This window comes from Polypterus senegalus, chromosome 7 (assembly GCF_016835505.1).
Source record: "Polypterus senegalus isolate Bchr_013 chromosome 7, ASM1683550v1, whole genome shotgun sequence".
Taxonomy (NCBI): Eukaryota; Metazoa; Chordata; class Cladistia; order Polypteriformes; family Polypteridae; genus Polypterus; species Polypterus senegalus.
In genome coordinates this window covers 47,052,270-47,072,698 of record NC_053160.1, presented here as the reverse complement: position 1 = coordinate 47,072,698, position 20,429 = coordinate 47,052,270, and the positions used below count along the sequence as shown (strand labels likewise).

Genomic DNA, 20,429 nt, shown 5'->3' with positions numbered 1-20,429 from the left:
CAATCTTGCTTTTCCAATGAAGAGTTTGATATTTGAGTTAATGAGAGGTTTCTGTTACTAAGGCACACAGCAACATTTTCAACAGAGAAAAGAAAAACAAAAGTGAGATGAGACTGAAGTGAGTCAGTTTCTGCATATCACTCAATTCTAAACATACAAACACCACCTGTACATCCTTGTAATAGTTTGTTTGTATATACTGTATATTTAATGTACAGTATACAGTATAACTTGTTACTATTCATGAGGATGAATACATATATTCTATTAGGTATTGGCAATTCCAGCACTCCCCTCAGGCAGTGCATGCTGTGTTTATTTCTCAAATATAATATTTATGTTTCTCAAATATAAATAACTCAAGTATTATTAACATTTTTTAATAAGAAACAGGTTAACAGAACTAATTGATTATTTGAAAATGTGATGGCCTGTTCACTTCCACAAATCAACCCCATCTCCCCATTCTTTGCCTGTGTAAGTTCATAGGGTGTCATCAGGGTGCGGGTTCTGCTGTTCTTCAGTCAATATCTAAGTATAGTTACAGGTGTCAGTAGGTATTCACGCTATCAACCAGCAGCACCACCAAAACTGCCATATTCCATCAAAGTTGTTGTTTCTTGCTTTCTGTCACACTGACATTTGCCTCAGTTAAAGACATCCTGGGTACTCCCAGGCTGCTTTGCTATGAACGTACATGTGATTTGCAATCACTACAGACTTTTCAGAGATAATGTGGCAGAGAACTTTTACAGCAGGTTTAATTCGTCACCAAGAGGCTGGGTTTATGAATAGAAATCCACTACAACCTGTCGATTTAGTTTAAATAATGTTTCAATTTTGAGTTTGTGAGATGACAGTTGAAGACAGAGACACAGAATTCAATGACTGTTCTTCTGCGAAGGCAGATTCCTGTTCTTTTTTCCTTTTTGTTCTTTGCACATCTCCCCATAACCATTTACAATATAGAAAGCATCTTTGTCAAAGTAAAGATAGCTGTAACCTTGGAACACATATTCCTCAAAACGTTTAAAGAATAAAGAAATATTATCAACTTATGAATTTTTGTTAACAGTAGAAATCATTTAAATTCTTTGCATTAATAAATTTATCATGAAAATGATACTGTATAATTAAGATCTTATAATTGTAAATGTTCAGAGAACTTTCCTGGTGTGTCCTTCATGTACTTTCTTTAGCGACTGCTCACAATTGCTTCAGGTGCCTCAAGAGGTAGCCAGTTTAAAGCACTTAACAAGTGGGTTGGGGAGCTTGCCGATTATGAAGGATTTAATAAGCTGGTTGGAAAACGAATGACTGACTGACTGACAGACTTTAGTTACGATGGTTTTGGAGAAACTGAAAATTAACGATTGAGTTGATGGTGTTCTTAGCTGTGAAATGCTTTTGGGAGACGTACCCCAGATCAAATTACTGACGAGCATCAGAATGGGCCCAGTATTGTTATTTATATATTGTATGGTTTTTGTTTTAATCTTTTTCTGTTGTCATTATATGTTTGTTTTCATTTAAAACTTTGGATAGTAATTTTGGTGATATTGTACTGTTTTATCAATATGAACACCCATGCGGTTTTTTATCAGCTGGATTGACCAGCATTGTTTTGTTGACAGTAACTATACTGGGTCAATGAAAAAGGTCTTTGCAATTTCAAAAATGTTATATTTCCTTAAATGTGAAACAAAACTATCAGAATATCAGAAATTTTATTTTCATATTGTAATAGATCTAATACATGCTGTATTTGATGGTCTGCAGACAATGAAGTTGACCGATCAATCCATATTTTAAAGTAGTGGAAGCAATTGGAAAGAGACGTAGTGGTAGCTGTGAAAGAATAGAAAGATTTGATCCTTCAGCTATTTTGTATGTTAAATTCCACATTTGGAAGAAAGTCTTCTGCACTTATGAGGTGAGGTAGTTCAGGTTTCTGACACCTCCTAGAAGCAGGAGCAAAGGGACTGGATAAGATGTAATCGTCTTTTAAATGTCAAAAGTTGCACAGGTGAAACAGCTGTTATTAATAAAATATTTTTATTTCTCTGTGGAAAGTTAAAGGTGGAACAACACTGTCAGTTACTCACTATGCCAACATTCAACTCTACCACCATGAAACTTGTTGTTGTGTAGCATCAAGAATATGTAGCAGTCATTCATGTTGTCTCGCAATCCCAGTTCTTGTAAAAATACAGAAGGGTGCTAACATCAAGGACTAGTACTCACTTTTATTAAAAAAAAGATTTGTTTTGCATTAATAGAGACCTAAGATTTTTATATATTTATTATATTTTTGATAACATATTGTAAAAATGTTGTACATACAAAGTAAAATACTATATTGAAGAAACTCAAACAACTGGTATCAGGGGCATTTGTATCTCAGTTGTATTAACCAGCTTATAAACTTTGATTTGAAAACTCTTCTAGGTTCGTAAAACACAAAGGCACTGAATTTGTAGCTTTGTACCTAATCTATGTCCTTGGCAACATGAAGACAGAGAGTATCAAGGCAGTGCCAAATTGGATGCTCTAGTACAAGGGGGAAGATGAAAGAGATTTCTTAATGCACTGTACCCTGTCAGGCATGTCAGAAGCACTTGAAGAGAGAGGGACTGGAAAAACGCCTCAAATCCTATGCCAGCAAATGTATAATGGGGCTTGAACAGGATATGCTTAGAATTTGGAAGCAAAAGTGGAAATAATATATCTGTTTAGCATGCACATCTTGGTGTGAGTGTTTTTCAGTTACCATTCAGATAATCAACAGCAATATTCGTCAAGCTGCATAATAAGACAGTAAGACTTGTAGACGCTTGTTTTAGTTTTTAAATTATCCAAGTGCCTAATGTTTTTGAACTGTGCATATTGGAAAACAGGCTGAACATTAATACAGTTTCCCTGGTCTTGCAATCTCACTCTATTGTGAGATCCAATTGGGACATGCCTTTTGATCTGTTGGAGAAGATTGCCTGTAATGGAATAAATACTTGTCAGACATAGGTTCAAGAAATATTTAACCATTACACATTGTAATAGGTAGTTTCAGGTAGTGAAACTGGAATTCTGTGTGCTACATAGGTATCACATTTCCTTTGTATCAGGAAAAAAAAGCACAGGATTTATTGCAAATTGTAAAATTTCACAAGGTGTGATGAAGGTGAACGATGGGAGATGCCATGAAAACACATTATTTAGACTTTTGATATCCTTGTAGCAGAATGGGCAAAAAAATCTTGTAAGCACTGTTTTTTGATGGGCAATTCAAACACTCTGTACAGACTTTGTGAACTTTTTGAGCTTCTATTCTCCTGACCAGTTCTAGATTCCAGGCTATCATGAATCAGACATTCCTTAGTGATAGACTCTATTCTAGACACATTGTATATAGTTTTATTACATATATTTTATTGTTATATAAATATAATGTTATTATTTGTCATTATGATATAATTTTTTGACTTTTGTCTTTTACTTGTCATTGTATGACCAGAGCCATGTTGTTTGTAGTTGTAATGCTGCTTGCCTGCACCGCATGATCATTATTTAAGACCAGTAACAGCACCATGCACGATAACGTGCAGTAAATACAGTACATTTGACTTGACCATACTATGTTGACCCTTGACCTTCACTGACCACGATTCCCGACATCTACTAGCCTATTCATCAGTCTCATTTGCTCTTGCGATTCACTTTCACTCAATGTTGGCCTGTCTTCGTTGTATGGTCTGTCAGTTGCTCAAGCAATTCTCTTTCACTCTGCATCAACCTGTCGTAAATGCTGAGTGCGCTCTTCATAGTTTTCATACTCTTTCTCTGTACATTTAGCATTTGTTTGCTTAGAGGTTGACGTGTTTGCTGCTTCCGGAGGAGCTCTTCTTTTCTCCACACTAGTGGCCAGCTTCTTCTCTTCTTTCATTGGCATCTTTTTTCATTAAAACTGATTAAGTCAGTTTTTGCAATTACTTAGTACATTTTCCTTAATTATTCACTTAAGCTTGCACTTAAGTCTTTAATCTGCATCAAGAATGATTTAAGATATGAAGAGGTAGGGGAATTGACGGTGAAGGTGGTATGGATGAGAATGGTGCCTGTACACATGCACCGTACGGCCATCCTGCTGCCCGCTCCTGAGAGATGACTCTACAATAAAATAAAATAAAAATAAAAACAGTAATAATTCCAAACTCAGTTTCAATGTAGTGTATGTTTACCAAATTTCAGGCTACAGGTTATTTGTTTTTTGACCTTGACCTTCATGGGTTGACCTTTGACCTTGGATGTCAATCATCACCCTGGAAGCGGATAGTAGACATCATGTAGTATATGTTTACCAAATTTCAGGTCAATAGGTCAAACAGTTTGCCAGCTACAGGTGATTTAAAATCCTGGACAGACAAACGGACAGCCACGGTAGTGTATTATCATAAATCCCCAACGAAAAACCGCCCCACACTGGAGGCCTCCCCATTCTGTAAGCTGCAGAAAATGCTCATTTATATTTTGAAACTCTAAGATAAGCCGCCCCATGTTATTAGCCACGGCATTACTGAATTTACCAATCTGAAATAAAAACATCTAATTTGGCATCCCCTGTAGGCATTTGCAACTATATAGTGACATTATAGTTGAGCGTGAACAATTAAATTGATTGCACTTACTGATATCATGCCGCAACACAAGTCCTATGCTGCAAAATTAAAGCTCCAGCTTGCGAAAGAAAACAGCAATCATGCAGCTGGACACCACTTTGAAGAAGATGAAAAACAAGTGAGAAACTGGTGGAAAGATGAGGAAGCTTTGCGTGCGCTTCCACCATGGCATACAAGGGAAACAAAATGGGCAAACTTGGAGAAGTGACTTAAAGATTGGATTCTTGCACAGCGTGAGAACAATTGGATGGTTTCGACAATATCCATCAACTTGAAGGCACGAGGAATGGTGACTGAAATGGCAACTGAAGACTTCAAAGGGGGTCATAATTGGGTTTCTTGCTTCATGAAACTAAATGGTCTATCTATCTGAGCCAGAACGACTGTGGGACAGAGACTGCCAGACGACTGGGAGAAGAAACTTGACAGTTTTAGAGAGTTTGTCGGCAAGGAAATCGAGACACTGAAACTAACACCGGATGACATCATCAACATGGATGAGGTCCCGACGCAGATGGATATTCCATCAACATGCAATGTTGATGAGGTTGTTAAAAAGACCATATCAGTAACTACCACAGGTCACGAGCGGACAAGTTTTACGGTTGTTCTAGCTTGCATGGCAAGTGGCAAAAAGCTGAAGCCATTCGTAATTTTTAAGAGGGTGACAATGCCACAGGAAAAACTACCCAAGGGTATCAAGGTCTCAGTGAACAAGAAGGGCTGGATGAATGAAGACGTTATGGTGGAATGGGTGGACAAATGCTACAGAAGGCAGCTGGATTTTTTAACAAGAAGTCCTTGCTAATTTTCGACTCTATGTCTGCTCATCTAATGGATAGTGTTCAGAAGGCAGTGAACAAGGTTGATGGTCACGTCGCTGTAACACCTGGTGGACTAACATGCAAACTGCAGCCACTTGATATTGCTGTCAATCATGCATTTAAGTGCCTTGTGATGATCGAGTGGGAAAAATGGATGACGGATGGTGAGCATACATTCACTCCATCTTGCCGGCAGTGATGTGCGACGTACAGTCAAGCTTGTGAATGGGTTATTTCGGTGTGGAACAACGTGAAACCAGACATTATACAGAATGGTTTTCGCAAAGCTGGAATCCTTCCTCTAGCCTACCAGCAGCATAAGCAACGCCTGCAATATCTGAGAGCGATACCATTGACGAATGCGTGTCCGACATCAATGACAGCAAAGCAGCACAGGTCGCAATCGAGTTGTTTGGTGGCGACAACAATGATTATGGATCTGATTTTGAAGGGTTTGAAGAAAGGTAAGCCTAATTTCAGTGTTGCTAATTTTATTCTGAAGAACATGTAGACAGATGATTGACATTGCTGTACTGCAGTACCCCCACCCTCCAGTCATTCAAACGAAAATTAAAAACTTGTCTTTTTCCAGCCAACAATAAACTTTTGTTTCTTTTATTTCTTTTAAATTTTGCTTTTTTCCTAGCTTGTATTATATATTAGGATGTAATTTAGCAAAGCCCTGAAAAAGTTCAGTTTTTACATTGCAGCAAAGAACCTGAAAGAAACTAATGTGAAGAAGAGGCTAGATGCAGCAACACCAAGTGATCACTGAACCAATGATGGCATCATTATTAATTGACATAATTTTTTTCTCTACTGGACAATTCAAAATTCATATTCTTTTCGAACTGTAGACTTAGTTATTTTAACGGTATTTATAAACAATCGTCACTATCTGATTTTTTGAAGTAAACAGTACATTTAAATTCAACAAATTATTTGAGTATGTCGTCGTTTTGTGCACTGATTTATACTTTTACTTTTTTAGATAGGCCACCCCAATTAAGCAAGCTGCATCCAATATGCATTTTGTAAAATTAATGTGTAAGCCGCAGCCTTTCGTTGGGGAAATACGGTATATAAGAAGATTGTGTAGTGAGTTCACAGATGTCTAGGTTTTGGGATTTTATCATATATATTTTTTTTCTGCTTATCAGTTTCTTTTGAAATAAAGAGTATTTTTGTTTTTTAAACTTCTAGGTCTTTTATAACTTCAAGTTTGATTAAATTTTATTGGGGAGTATTTTTTTTGAGGGGTCTGTGGCATTTTGTATCCAGAACGTTTTCCTGTATCAAACCACATCTTTTATCCCCATGAGCTATTTCATCTCCCTGTGTACCTGCATCTTGTCTCATGAGACACTAAAGCAAACTGTGAACAAGGGTATGCTGGTTAGATGTGTTGGACCAAAATGGACAGTAGTTGAGACATTAATATAGCAGATGCTAATTTGATTTTATTATAATAAAAATTTTTTTCAAAAAATAATTAGTATAATTATTCTTCACCTAGATGCAACCAACCATTTATTATCCAACCCTCTTAATGCAAATCAATATCTCTGTGGCTTCAGCCTGTCCTGGCTATATCAGGCACAAATCATGAACAAGCCCTTATATATGATTTGACAATTGAAAAATAGTGGCATAAATATCTTATGCATCACTAGCTACATTACCTGTGAAAGACGTAAAATAGACTACATTTAAAAATATTTGATTTTTGATTTGAATTGCCCTATGTGCACCTGCAGCGTTCCTCCTACGACTTTCCTTTATATCCTTATGTGTTTCAACCTCTCTTGCCCGGTGCCCCATCTCTTGATTGCATTCTTGTAAAGCCTACTTCTCATACTCCATCATTTCAAGGTGCCTTTCTCACCTCCTGTCTGCTTTTTGGCTACCGTCAATGGTAGATGGGTCCACATTACTCATTGTGAAAACATCATTTATTTCTTGTGAATACTTCTTGTTTTTGAAGGTGAGTCTCAGCATTTTTCCTACTCATTTCATTGCTATGTTAGACACTTGACCAGAAGGGTTATTGTTCTTCTTCATCAGGATTGCAGTCTTCTGGGAGGTTGGGGATATACAGTAAGTGATAGTGTCACATTGAAATCCTTCTACCATGCACTTTTAAAATCAGTCTCCATGAGGGACATACTACTGTATACTCCACCCTTTAACAACAGATACCTTTACCAAATTAATTTAAGCAAAATCAGCGCAGTGGCTAGCCAGAGACTTTACCATCGGCACTCTGGACAAGGCAAGAACAACCATAAATAAGATGACAGAACATCACAAGACCCTTCATGCAGGCCCACACATGTACATACATACTCACACTCACACAATGGGGATAATATGCAGATTCCTTATGAACAGCGTCCAGTCGTGGGATTTGAACCAAGAATGCTGCATCGGTGAACATTGCTAAACAGTGTTTTTTTATATTTTAAACCAAAAGTAAACTGCCAAGTGGTCTATAGTGTTCCTTCTACCAACATGTAGTGCTTTGTTCTTGTGTATATTAAATTGCACTTTCAAAATGATTGCCCAGTTTCGAAAGTTTTTACAGGTCAAGTTAAATAGCATTTGCTGGCCTTTCTGTACCTGCCATCAGTTATTCTGGTATCTGAAAATGGCTTTCTTTTATAGTATTGTTTTTGTACATGTGGTTTTCCGATTTATTTCTGACTTTACTCTGAAGTATCTCATACAGTGAGGTATATTGGAGAAGTATATTGGATTAGAATTACTGGAATCCAATTTGTCACCTTCCCAGTGCATTGGAGTCACATTTCCAACTTTTCACACCATAGGTCTTTTTCCCATCAGTTGCTGTTTTTAAATAACATGTCTTATTTCTTTCAGTATAACTGGTATAATCACATCAAAGCCAAGAGGTTTGTTAGTCCTCAGTGCCCCTTTTGCCTGAAGCATTTCTGACTTTTTAAAATCTTTAAACACAAAGTTTGCTTTTGACTCTGCCTGAGGCTCTCCATGGGTGAAGTATTTACTAATTTTTTATTTCCTGGTTATTATCTTGGGTTTCTTCATGGGAGTCTCTGAGGTTTTTGCAGTTCTTTTAATGTATTTTTATTGGAGTAAAATGGAAATCTTTTTTGATTTTCTTATGTTTCTTTTTCCTCTAGTTATAATTACTCTTAGTTCACTTTTTAATTTTTCCATTATTCATCTCTCTGTTACTGCTTTACCTTATTCCAGAAATCATCTCATATCAATGAAAAGAGAAACAATGGGGCCACCATGATGGTGAGTGCAATTACTAAAAATTGCTGGGTGACAACAGGCAGCTCACCTCTGAAGCAGGTATAACTGTGCTACATAGTAGAGAGGACAGACAGGCATGGAGCTATTTCAGAAGTGGCCTTTTTTAAGAGTTGCACAGACCTAGAGATTCAGGAAGAATAAGGCTGCTACTTGGAATTCTGCTCTGGTGTCCCCTTAGTCATTGCTGGCCATTTTTGACATCTGATATGATTCCAGGACCTGGTCCAAAATGGCATAGGATGGAGTTTTTAGCCAATCCTACACAATGTCTATGGTTAGAAGTATGGTTGGGTTAACGGATCAGTTGTTGGGAGGAACAGTGGCCAGGATCATAAGAGAGAAAGAAGAGAGGCAGAGAGTAGTTTAGTGTGATACTTACGAGGTGGTCAAATGAGCAAGCAGTCCCACCTGAGAGAGAGGAATGGGTTCTGAAAAGAAAGGTCCGCAGTATCTACAGTATTTGACTTTGTTTCATGCTTTGTACCTTGTATTCTTCCAGTGATCATCCATCCCTTGTGTGCTTAATAATTAAAATGAACAGACACCAGATTGATATACCATCATGTTTTAGCATTATTCCTGGCTGTGAGATATGACAAAATTGCACTTTTCTATGCACAGGGAATATCAAAAGAATATTTCCAGGGGAATTCAACATGAACTGCATCTTTAGAGTTAAAGAGATGCAAGAGTCTTATTCAAAATTCTAACCTAGGCACTGCCAGTGAGGGGGCTTCACATGCTTTCCATGTCTGCCTGGACTGTTCTGAGGGTACTGTAGTTTTACTTGTATATCTGAAAGAAATTTTGCATGGTTTTTGCTGTCAAACCCTATAATACACATAGATGTTTATGAATGTGTGCCCCTGATTACCTAGCACCCCAGTCCAGGGCTGATACTTGCCTTCTTCCTGATGTTGCATTCATCACAAATGGGACCTGCCTACTGCAAGATTTTCTTAACACTAGAATTACCAGAGCCAATGAAAAAATTCGTAAATCCAGCCCACCTTAAATCTCTTTGCACCTCTTCGTCAGCCTCTTTTGTCTTCTACATAAATAATTAGATGTGTGTTTTGTGTCTACAACAATCTGTGTAAACACATTGTTAAAACAGAAACGGCTGTTACAGACTGAAATTAAATGAATGTTTTTATTATTAACAATAAGAGCAGCTCACTACTCAAAAAGAGTAAATTTGCCGTGGAGCCAGTTTCAAACTCACAATCTCCGGATTATAAATCAGTGGATTTTACTGCTATACCACGGAAGCGTACTGTACTTACACCTTTTGTGAAAGTGTTTATTTGATATTTGGCCATCAGCCCTCACACATTATACAGTTCATGTCTACATTTTGTTATTTCTTACTAAAACATGAAAAACTTTTCTGTTTTAATGATGTGTTTACACAGATTTTTGTAGACACAAAACACACATCAAATTATTTCCCCTTAAAATTCTGGGTAGCTCACTCCCAGATAATCAATCAAGGCAGGAACTGGGAGAAGTTCTTGCCCATTCTCCTAGGGGGGGATGGTTGATGGTATAGCAGGCTGCTTGCTGCTTGGGCTTATCGACATATTTAGAAGACAAAAGAGGCTGACAGAGAGGAGCGAAAGGATTTAAGGTGGGCCAGATGTATGAGTTTTTTTCGTAGGCTCTGATAATTCTAGTTTTAAGTATGCTAGAAAATGAAAGAATGGATAAATGCACTTCTGAAAAGATATTTGTTTTCTATAGTGGGAAAGTAAGATTAAAGTAAATTTTAATCTTTACATTGTGACACCACATTTCTTTCCTGCATGTCACGTTTAAGTTTTGGTAAAAGTTCTTTTTTTCTGTTTGTTATTTTGATGCTGCAGGCCAAATTTCTAATTTTCATGGGAGAGCAGAAAAGTTCAACAAGGTCTGCAATGAAATGGTTCAATTTACAGGGTAAAAAAACCACTACACTTGGCTGACTATGGCCTTGGCACGACATGAAAGTACAAGTGGAGGCATGATGCATATTGCTGTAGCTGTGTGCCATTTCACTCAAAAGAGACATTCACAGAATGTTCTGATGACATTTTCATGGTATCTGATTACAAGGCACTTCCTAAAATATTAATATTACTAACTATGGTACATTCACATATTAATAAACTTGTAGTGCAAATGTCTGAACTTGTTTGTACATACAGTAAAAAGAGAAGATCTTATTTATTTCTAACTGTGAAAGGAGTAATTAATTGAAAATTGCTCTTAGATACACTACTGTTTTAAGGTAAAAATGAACTCCTTGTTAGTTATGAGTAAAAAAAGTTGGCAACTGTACATTCCTGCCATTTGTCATTTTTACCATTATATTATATGATATTATGGGTACACTGTCCATCACTTCATTGAACTCACTCCAGAAATTTTCTTTCTGATCCATCACACACCCAACTTGTGGTACATATGCACTAACAATATTCATCATCACACCTTCAATTTCCAGCTTCATAATCATTACTCTGTCTGACACTCTTTTCACTTCCAAAACACTCTTGACATACTTTTCCCTCAGAATAACCCCTACCCCATTTCTCCTCCCATCCACACCATGATAGAACAATTTGAATCCACCTCCGATCCACCTGACCTTACTCCCCTTCCATTTAGTCTCTTTCACGCACAATATGTCAACCTTACTTCTCTCTATCATATCAGGTAACTCTCTCCCTTACTAGTCATACTGCCAACATTCAAAGTTCCTACCCTTAGTTCCACTCTCTGTACCTTCCTCCTCTCCTCCTATCTCCGGACATGTCTCCTCCCTCATCGTCTCTTTTTTCGGCTAACAGTAGCCTAATTTCTGCCAGCACTCTGTTGGCTAACAGTACTGGTGGCGGTCGTTGTTAACCCGGGACTCGATCATTCCGGTATGGAAATCTGTATTGTTGTCCGCATGTTTATATGCCAAAATTTTACACCAGATGCCCTTCCTGCCGTAACCCTCCCCATTTATCCAGGCTTGGGACCGGCACAAAGAAACACACTGGTTTGTGCATCCCCTGTGGCTGGGGTAAAAAAGATGCTACATCTGGATACTCTTTAATTGTTAATATTGTATATTCAAATTTTACAGTAGGTTTTACAATTTTAGACAGTAAATTGCATATGTGTGGGTATAATGCACTTGTTTATACATAAAGTAAAAGCTGCTATGTATGGCTGCTTAAAAAAAACGGAAAAGCTAAAGCTGGTTATTTTATGAAAGCATATTATATATTGACCAGTAACAGCGTACTGCATGATAATGTGCAGTGAATACACTTGACTTATAGTTTTCATACTCTTTCTCTGTATGTTTAGCATTTGTTTGCTCAGAGGTTAATGTGCTTGCTGCTTTTTGAGCAGCTCTTGTTTTCTCCACCCTAGCGGCCCACTTCTTCGCTTCTTCCTTCGGTATCTTTTCACGTTAAACTGATTAAGTCATTGTTTGTGTTGCAATTACTTAGTACGTTTTCCTTAATTTTTCACTTAAGCTGGCACTTAAGTGATCAATCTGTCTCAAGAATGATTTAAGATATGAAGAGGTAGGGGAAGTGACAGCGAAGGTGGTAGGGATGAGAATGGCGCTCTTACAAATGCATCCCACGGCCACCCTGCTGCCAAGAGTCAATTCTACAATAAAATAAAATAAAAATAAAAAGAGTATAAAAATTATCACCCCGAAAGCAGACAGTAGAGGTCACGTAGTATATGTGTACCAAAATTCAGGTCAATAGGTCAAACAGTTTGCGAGCTACAGGTGATTTAAAATCCTGTAGAGACAAACGGACAGCCACGGTAGCATATTATATAAGATATTGTAAGGGTTTTGCAAGTCTGTGACTTCCTCCCTATGCTCTTTCCCTAGCTAACAGCATCTCAGATTTAAGCTGTATGTCAGGACTGTTGCTGCGCCTCATCCCTTATATACATATGATATTATATACTATTATCTTGTTCATGTTTTCCTTCATAGTTGTAGTTTCTTCACAATTTTATATTTTTATATTTCCAGTAATGTTTATGTAAGCTTTTAAGGCAGCTAAGATCACTTACATGTTGCCCGAAGAAGGGGCCTTAATTGCCTTGAAAGCTTACATATTGTAATCTGTTCTGTTAGTCAATAAAAGGTGTCATTCTGCTGCATCCATAATGGCAAACACAATACAACAACCTAATTTCTGAAAAAACTACATTGTATGCATCATTAACAGAAAAAGGTATAAACCACACTTTTTTAACAGTTTTAAACCTTGTGTCTTTTTAAGATTTTTTCTAAAAAGAGAGCTCAGGTATTTAGGGAGAACTGTTCAGTGAAAAAGTAATCAAGGAATGTTAGTGTATTTCGGCACTTATTCATTTAAATCAGTGAAAGAAAGGAAATAAGTAAGTGAAGAACTATTGCTTCCAAATTAAATGTACAGTATTCTTCTCTTTCTTTATTTTGGCCATTCCTTATTGAAACTTATGAAGAACCTTTAAAAATCCATTTGAGGTTATAGCTTTAGAGTATCAAGTAACCCAAATTTGATTGCCTATATGAATGTGTTATGTGTGGCTTGTCATTTTATTATTGATGGAGTGGTTATCATTGGAATTCTCTAAATGCAACTGAAATTTTATGACAGATAACAAGAGAACCGATGCCTTGGAAATTTTGGTTGTTATGTGTCTATAGATCAGTGAAAGGGCAATAAGAGTCACTGTGCTCATTTGAAAGACCATGGATACACAATCAGTACCAAGAGAAACTTAATGAAGTTTAAAATAATTCTACCAGAATACTGCATTGCAGTATTGTTACCAGTATAACAGTATCCTTTCCGGTTTTTCAAAAAATGAAAACTATATCTATGTTTGTCTGTTGTTGATATCATCTTACTGACACTAATCTGAAAGAAACAGTGTTTCTCTTGTGGTGTACTCCTTATATAGTGTTACAGCATCTCTCTCCTACCTTGGGCTTTCTTGTGGCGCAGTGGTAGTGCTGCTTGCATTAAGCAGATTGAGGGTTTGCTTCCTGGGTCCTCCCTGCTTGGAGAGTGCTTTGAGTAGTGAGAAAAGCACTGCATAAATGTAAAGTATTATTATTATTATTAAACCTATGAAGCATAAACTCTTACCCCTTTTAGACATTTTTGATAACCATTCTGCTTTTCAGAGAATGTGATGCCTATTTTATCAATCCCTGTTAGTACTCACATTTCACACTTGCATGGAAGAGTGAGTAGAACACACTCTGTACAACATTAGCTTGCTTTGGAGACTGTTGCTTGACTGCCATATTTATGTTCCAGGTCTGCCATTCTTGATCTGGCTATCTCAATGTGTTGTTGAATCCAGAAATACAAGATGAGCTGTACATGGTGCGAGACCAACAGTAAAACTGTAAAAGTGTCACGTTGCATGCTTGCCTAATACAAATACTAATTTCAAACTTCTCTCTGCACTGATCAATAACTCTTATGCAGCTCAACATATTACTATAAAGCACATTGACTACACTGATGACTTTGGCTGGTTTTGTGATAATGTCTTTGTATACTGAATCAAGGACTGTGCTCATATCAAGAAATGCAGTCCATGAGTTGGCTGGAATTCACAATGTGTGTGAATGGTGGTATTCAGTGTGAAGTTGTTGTCAATAGTGGACCTTGCTAATTTAAACCCACTTTGCACTCACTGCTTTGAATTCAGCAGCATGTTTCATACTTTAATCAGAAACACCCATGCAATACCTTTCCTAATAGTGAGAGCAGAGTAATTCCTTTTTAAATCTTTCAGTCAGATCTGTTCTTCTTTTACACTTGGAAAAAAGGAAGGATAATGCCATGTCTCCAGTCTTTACCTCTCCAGTCATATTGCACACACTTGGTGCTTTGCCATTTTTTGTTTTTTTAAGTGTATTATACACTTCTTTCTTATTTGGTGCTCCATGTTAATATTCAGATGATATTTCAGCTTTTGTGCAATCACTGACATTTTATTCCGCCATGTCGATGAACTTGATGTAATAATTTTAGAGACCATGCTCCTAGAAATGCAGGATGCGACCCTAAAGACCATTACGCAAAATGATGTGTAATACAGAAAAAGCAATTGGACCCTAAAAGTTAGCCCTGTAAATGACAGAACAGAAAGCAAAAATACTTTGTTGAGCAAAAAAAATAAATACAGGCAAAAGGATTTGCCTAAAATGGAAATGCACAGAAAACAAGTCCCAATAAATGATACAGTAACAGTAATCCCAAAACAGAAGCCAAAAATCCAAATACCTGAAGGGAAATATTAAAAATAATACAATACTATCATAAACTCCACAAAACAGCCATAATGTTCCACTGCTGATGTTCCAGTCCACTGTCATGAGGAGAACACAGGAGTGATGATGTCAGGGTGTCCCCAACTCCTGGGGCTCCTCTCTTAAAGTACATGGACAAGGTACTTTCAACATAATATTTATTCGAAGCCTTCTTTTATTCTTTTTGCTTAGGCAGAGATGATTAGCCAGATTTATTTTACTTGATAACTCCTCCTCCTCCTGGTCTTGTCTGGACTTGTTCTGATGTCACCATGTCCTTTAAAAACACTACTGAGATCATAATAGCTTGATAAATGAAGTATCTGGCAGTGGAAGTTTCATACAGTATGTTGAAAGTTCCAGTCAATTTGGGTTGTGGCCTTGCAGCTTTTGAAATCAGAAATAATGCACACTACCTACTGATTCCTTAGAATGCAAAAAAAAAAAACAAAAAAAAAAACCTTAATAAGGTAGTGTTATGTAACACTTTGAAACTAGCTTCAGTTCAGAGTTGCAGCGGACCAGAGCATTGTCCTGGCCGCACTTCATGCAAGGCAGCAACCAGCACTGGACAGGGGCTCAGTCCACTGCAGAGCTCTTTGACACTCACAGTCACATCCATACCAATCAGGAATCACCAGTTAAGCTAACCTGCAGGGCTTGTGGAAGATAACTAAGACATGTTGACATGGGAAGCATGTGCAGATGCCATAGAGACAGTCACAGGATTCACATTCATGAGGCAGTAGTACCAACCGCTGTGCCCTCTTGCCATAGCAATATGTAATTGATTTACTTTGAGTTACAGTACATACATCTTTGGAAATTTTTTATTTCCTGTCATTTGTACTTTTATATCTTTTTGTAAGATTTGTCTTCTTTCTGCCAAAAGAATTTGAGTTACATTAAATATAATTATTTATACTTTGAATGCTATGTTTTTAGATACATAGATTGACACATAACAGAGCTTGCAATAATGTTTGTCTTTATCAAAAGGCTAATGTATGTGCATTAAGATAAATGTAATGCAGGTCAAGAAGCTGCAGTGTTATTGCGTTGTAGATTTGCATCTTATTCTGAACAGGGTGCTTTTTTATTTCGGGGAGTGTTCACATTTGGCAAGGAAAAGATTAGTTTAGAGCAAAATGTTTTATTCATGGTTTGTACTGGAGTCTTCAGGACACAGTGTTGATTGACAGTTTAAAAAATATTATGATTGCCCCTGCCATCTACCACCCCTCACAGGCTTATGCTATACTTCAATTCACAGAGATTCTTAAAAATTATAGACATTATTATTTTTGGTTATTTCATATTAGCCCTTAATTGACATAGTTTTCTCAACTTTTTTAAGCTGCTCGATAGTCAATCACATAATGATACATGAACTGGTACCATGAATTTGTGCATCTGTATGATTTTACATACTCAACTGGAAATTTTTCAAATCAGACTCACATTTTTGTAATTTTCTGATGCCACACCCAGCTGTCCATCAAATCTATAGCCTGACCTGTCAGGTTCAGGGTCAGGGTCAGGGTCAGAGTCATGAATGCGTCCCAGCAGCACTGGACTTAATGCAACAACCCTGTCCATCACAAGTTAAAGAAGAGCTGAACAACATTCTGTAAATGCAATAGCTTATGATTATTACTTCCGGGTGATTAGTTGAGAAAAAAGTGTTTACTTTCTTTTTGTCGCTTTTACAGTTTTGTTGCATCAGCCCAATGGTGGTAATTTGTGTTCCCTTTAACTTGGCACTTCCTTTGAAGTTGGATTGCCTTAAGGGCTCTGACTTTTCTGTTTGTACTTACAGAACATTATCCTGCTCTTTTTATTCTACTATGATTATCCCTTATCAGCAAGAGCATCTTTAATTGTCATTTTTATTGGATATCATTTTTATTGGATTTGTGTTTGGGACAAAAGTTATTGTACTTATTATAATTTGTTTGCTTTTAGAGTCATGTCAGGAAGTCTACAGATAAAGGTAAAGGTAGCCTGCTGTGGGGTCTTTCTGAGAAGAAGAACATTAAGTGACTGACTAATGCTGCAGTAAAGCCAGCGGAAACTGTTAAGATATTTAGAAACATGCCTCACTGTAGGGCACTGTTACTTTAGGCATATTTAGAGAAATTTTTACAGGATCTCAAATGTCATGCCATGCAGCCAGGAAATTCAGCCTTAACTGTTGATTCATTTGCTGTTGTGGCTGGAATGTTTAAATCTTTGGATAATTCCAGTGCTAAAAAGGTGATTTGAAGTGGCTGTAAATAGTATACAAGCCTTTTGGGAGACAGTTGAATTGCTTTAGCACACACCGGATTGAAGCAAGGACTGTTTTTGAGCTTCACGTAAATGACCTTTTTTGAAGCACTTTTTTGATGTTTTTTCAGTGCTGTCACATAGCAAAATAGGGTGCTTAGTGAAACATCAAAACATAAGTATTAATCAGCTTATTTTACGCAAGGAAGTAGGTTCATGTCCAGAGATCAATGCAGGTTACTACTGTATTATTAACACTGTCTGCCACTAATGTAGTTTTGTTTAAACTTTGCCCTTCCCTACTTAATTAATGAAGTGGGGCTTGCGGATGAGAATTTGTAAGTAGATTTGTGATGTGAACTATAGAAACTGCACTCTTTAAATATTGTAAAACACTTCAGGGATTATTAAAAAAGCACTTCATGTCAATTACTATGACGTATGGTTAGACTTTTAATCTTCTGCTATCATAATAATTAACCATAATTAATACGTTTTTATTATTTATGTTACCTAGCAACAATACTTGCACATTTATTTTCTCCACTCAGAGGATAAACTGTTGAGGGTGCTGTTCAGTGTGTGAGGTCTGTATTCAGTATCAGAACAGAATTTACATTATAAGATTATTTGCAGATTAGAAAATGTTGACTGGAAATATCATTATCTTGTTTAGCACTCAACCCCCACCCTCTACTCCGTAAAATAATACAGATCTGCTTGACACACAGGCAGAAATCATCTTAGTGAGGCCTCAACAAGGTATGATGAGAAATGGGAACTCATTCTTGACTGTAGTCCAGGCCTGTCATGAGCACTTGAGGCCTCGACTGGGGCTCAGTTTAGCTGTTTGCAGAAAATGACAGTTGTGTTCGAATGTTACAGTCGAACAGACACCGATGGCTCTCTTGTAGCTCAGATAGTGTTTGAAAGTAATAATAATACTTACAGTACTTCCAACATATTGAACGCTATTAGTGTGTTTGTATAAATAAATATGACATGACTAAAACCCTTATCATAAGCTTATTCACAGATAATTTAATTATCAAGACGTTTATAAAAATTGTGCTTGAATTTCAATTTATTGTTGAGTCAGTGTTGTTGCTTTTATATTAAAAAACAAAAGACTGAAACATGAGGGTAACAGTTCTGTCATTTTGGGTGAAAAGGTGTCTTGACAGTATGTGAAGAACAATTCCATCACCATTTTCCTGAGTATTACTCAAGCTGTTTGGAAGACTTGCAAAATTATTTTGTGAATGTTTTACCAGGGTCATAATTTGAAATGTTTGTTAACGTCTAACTATTATAGCTGGTACATTTACTTTAAATGGACTTTAACATTCCACTTGAATCTCTGATGTGGTTATTCATTAACTTGCAGGGATGTTTTACTTTTGGTTGGATTTACATACATTAAGGAATTTAATCCTTATTGTCTTTGTGTATTTTAGGCTGGCTTGATTCGGATTCATTCAGATGAGTATTTTATTGAACCTCTGGTCCAAGGAGTGGTGGAACAGGAAGAAAAAGGGAGAGTCCATGTAGTTTACAAAAGGTCAGCTGTGCATCCTGCAGTTCCAGAGGTGCCCACAAATGTCCCTGACAATGGTAAGCATCACCATGGAGACAGTCGGCCTTATTGTGAGCAGCAATGTAATAGCCACTCTTCAAATTTTGCTAATACTTGTTTTATTATTTTAGGTTTATATTCTAAATATGTAAATTTGTTAGCAGTAACAGGGTATTCACTGTGAGATCCCATTATATGTGTATGCTAATTGAATTTATATCATTATTATATCATCCTAGAAATAAGAATTAAATAACTGACCTCATAGTTAAGAAAATTATTAATGTACACATGTTATAGCATTTTACTGTAATCATTGTGTTCCTGATATAAAAGTTTTGCAACTTGTAACAATAAAAACATGACACACATTTAATTGCAAGGCAGGATATTGCTGCTTCCAAAGTTAATCAGGTTTAATTTCGTAAATGTTGAAATGTACCATATGTGTTGAATTTTAATTACTCTACTTTCAACAATGATAACCTGAATGTAAAAAAAGTTGAACGCCTTTAGTGGCTACAAGCTTTCTGGGGATATTATACTTGGTTGTACACAGAATCTAATAACTGTGAGCTGCAAGCAGAGTATCTCCAAATGCATCATTCAGTGGCACAAGACTTTTAGCTAAACGTTCATGTAACCTGTTCACAATGATAGATACTTGAAAATAACTTTTATTTCAATCGTAAGACTTTATAAACCACACATCACAGTCTGTTTTACTTCTATTCTTCCTGTATTAAGTACAGTATTCGCAGAAGTTCAGGATACTGGAATTTTCTTACCTACTAGGAATTCCACAAAATTAATGAAATCTCCTGGAGATGCCATTGGGTGACTCCCTTTTGAGGCTTTTGTGGTACAATAGGGATACTGTAAGTGAATTTGAGACAAAAGTCTTTGAAGATGACGGCAGTTGGGCAGTCACCAAGGCATATCACTAATCAATAAATGTGCTGTTGTTCCAAAGTTTAGCTTTTGCAGACAGGGTCAGTGATGATTTACCGTATGTTCCATGTTTCTGTATATTTTGCCTAGCTTATTTTTACAGTTACCTAAAGTATTTTAAACTAACAGAGTATGCAGGGTAAAGCTAGTATAGTGAAGACCAGAGCAACCTTTTGCAGACAGAGAATGGTTTTCTACCACTTTCTTCAGGTTTTTTTGTTTCCGATTATTTCCTTAAAGGCATTATCAGTAACATATTATTCAACCTACATATATATATATAACATGTATGTGATAGCTTAATACATTTATTACAACATAAAATGTGTTATTTTAGCAGCTTAAGCATGAATCTGACACTTAACATGATGAGAGTATAGGCAGGCGGGAAGCTGGTATATTGAGTAAGGAACTCATTAGTAATGGGAATTGAGCACGGACCAGGAAATGAACAGACCCAGGAGAAATATCAGGTACTGGTGTGAACTTAGAAAACAGTGCAAAAAAACCCACTA

General features: G+C 36.8%; 1 protein-coding gene across 2 annotated transcripts in view; it reads left to right on the top strand.

Annotated features, from left to right (window-relative positions):
• The window catches only part of adamts3 (ADAM metallopeptidase with thrombospondin type 1 motif, 3), a 304,447-nt gene that overhangs the window by 83,955 nt on the left and 200,063 nt on the right, over positions 1 to 20,429 (top strand). For both annotated transcript variants that reach the window (XM_039758577.1, XM_039758576.1), the window contains exon 4: positions 18,845 to 19,001. In XM_039758577.1, coding sequence (XP_039614511.1) covers positions 18,845 to 19,001 — 157 coding nt within the window. The remainder of the gene's footprint in view (positions 1 to 18,844; positions 19,002 to 20,429) is intronic.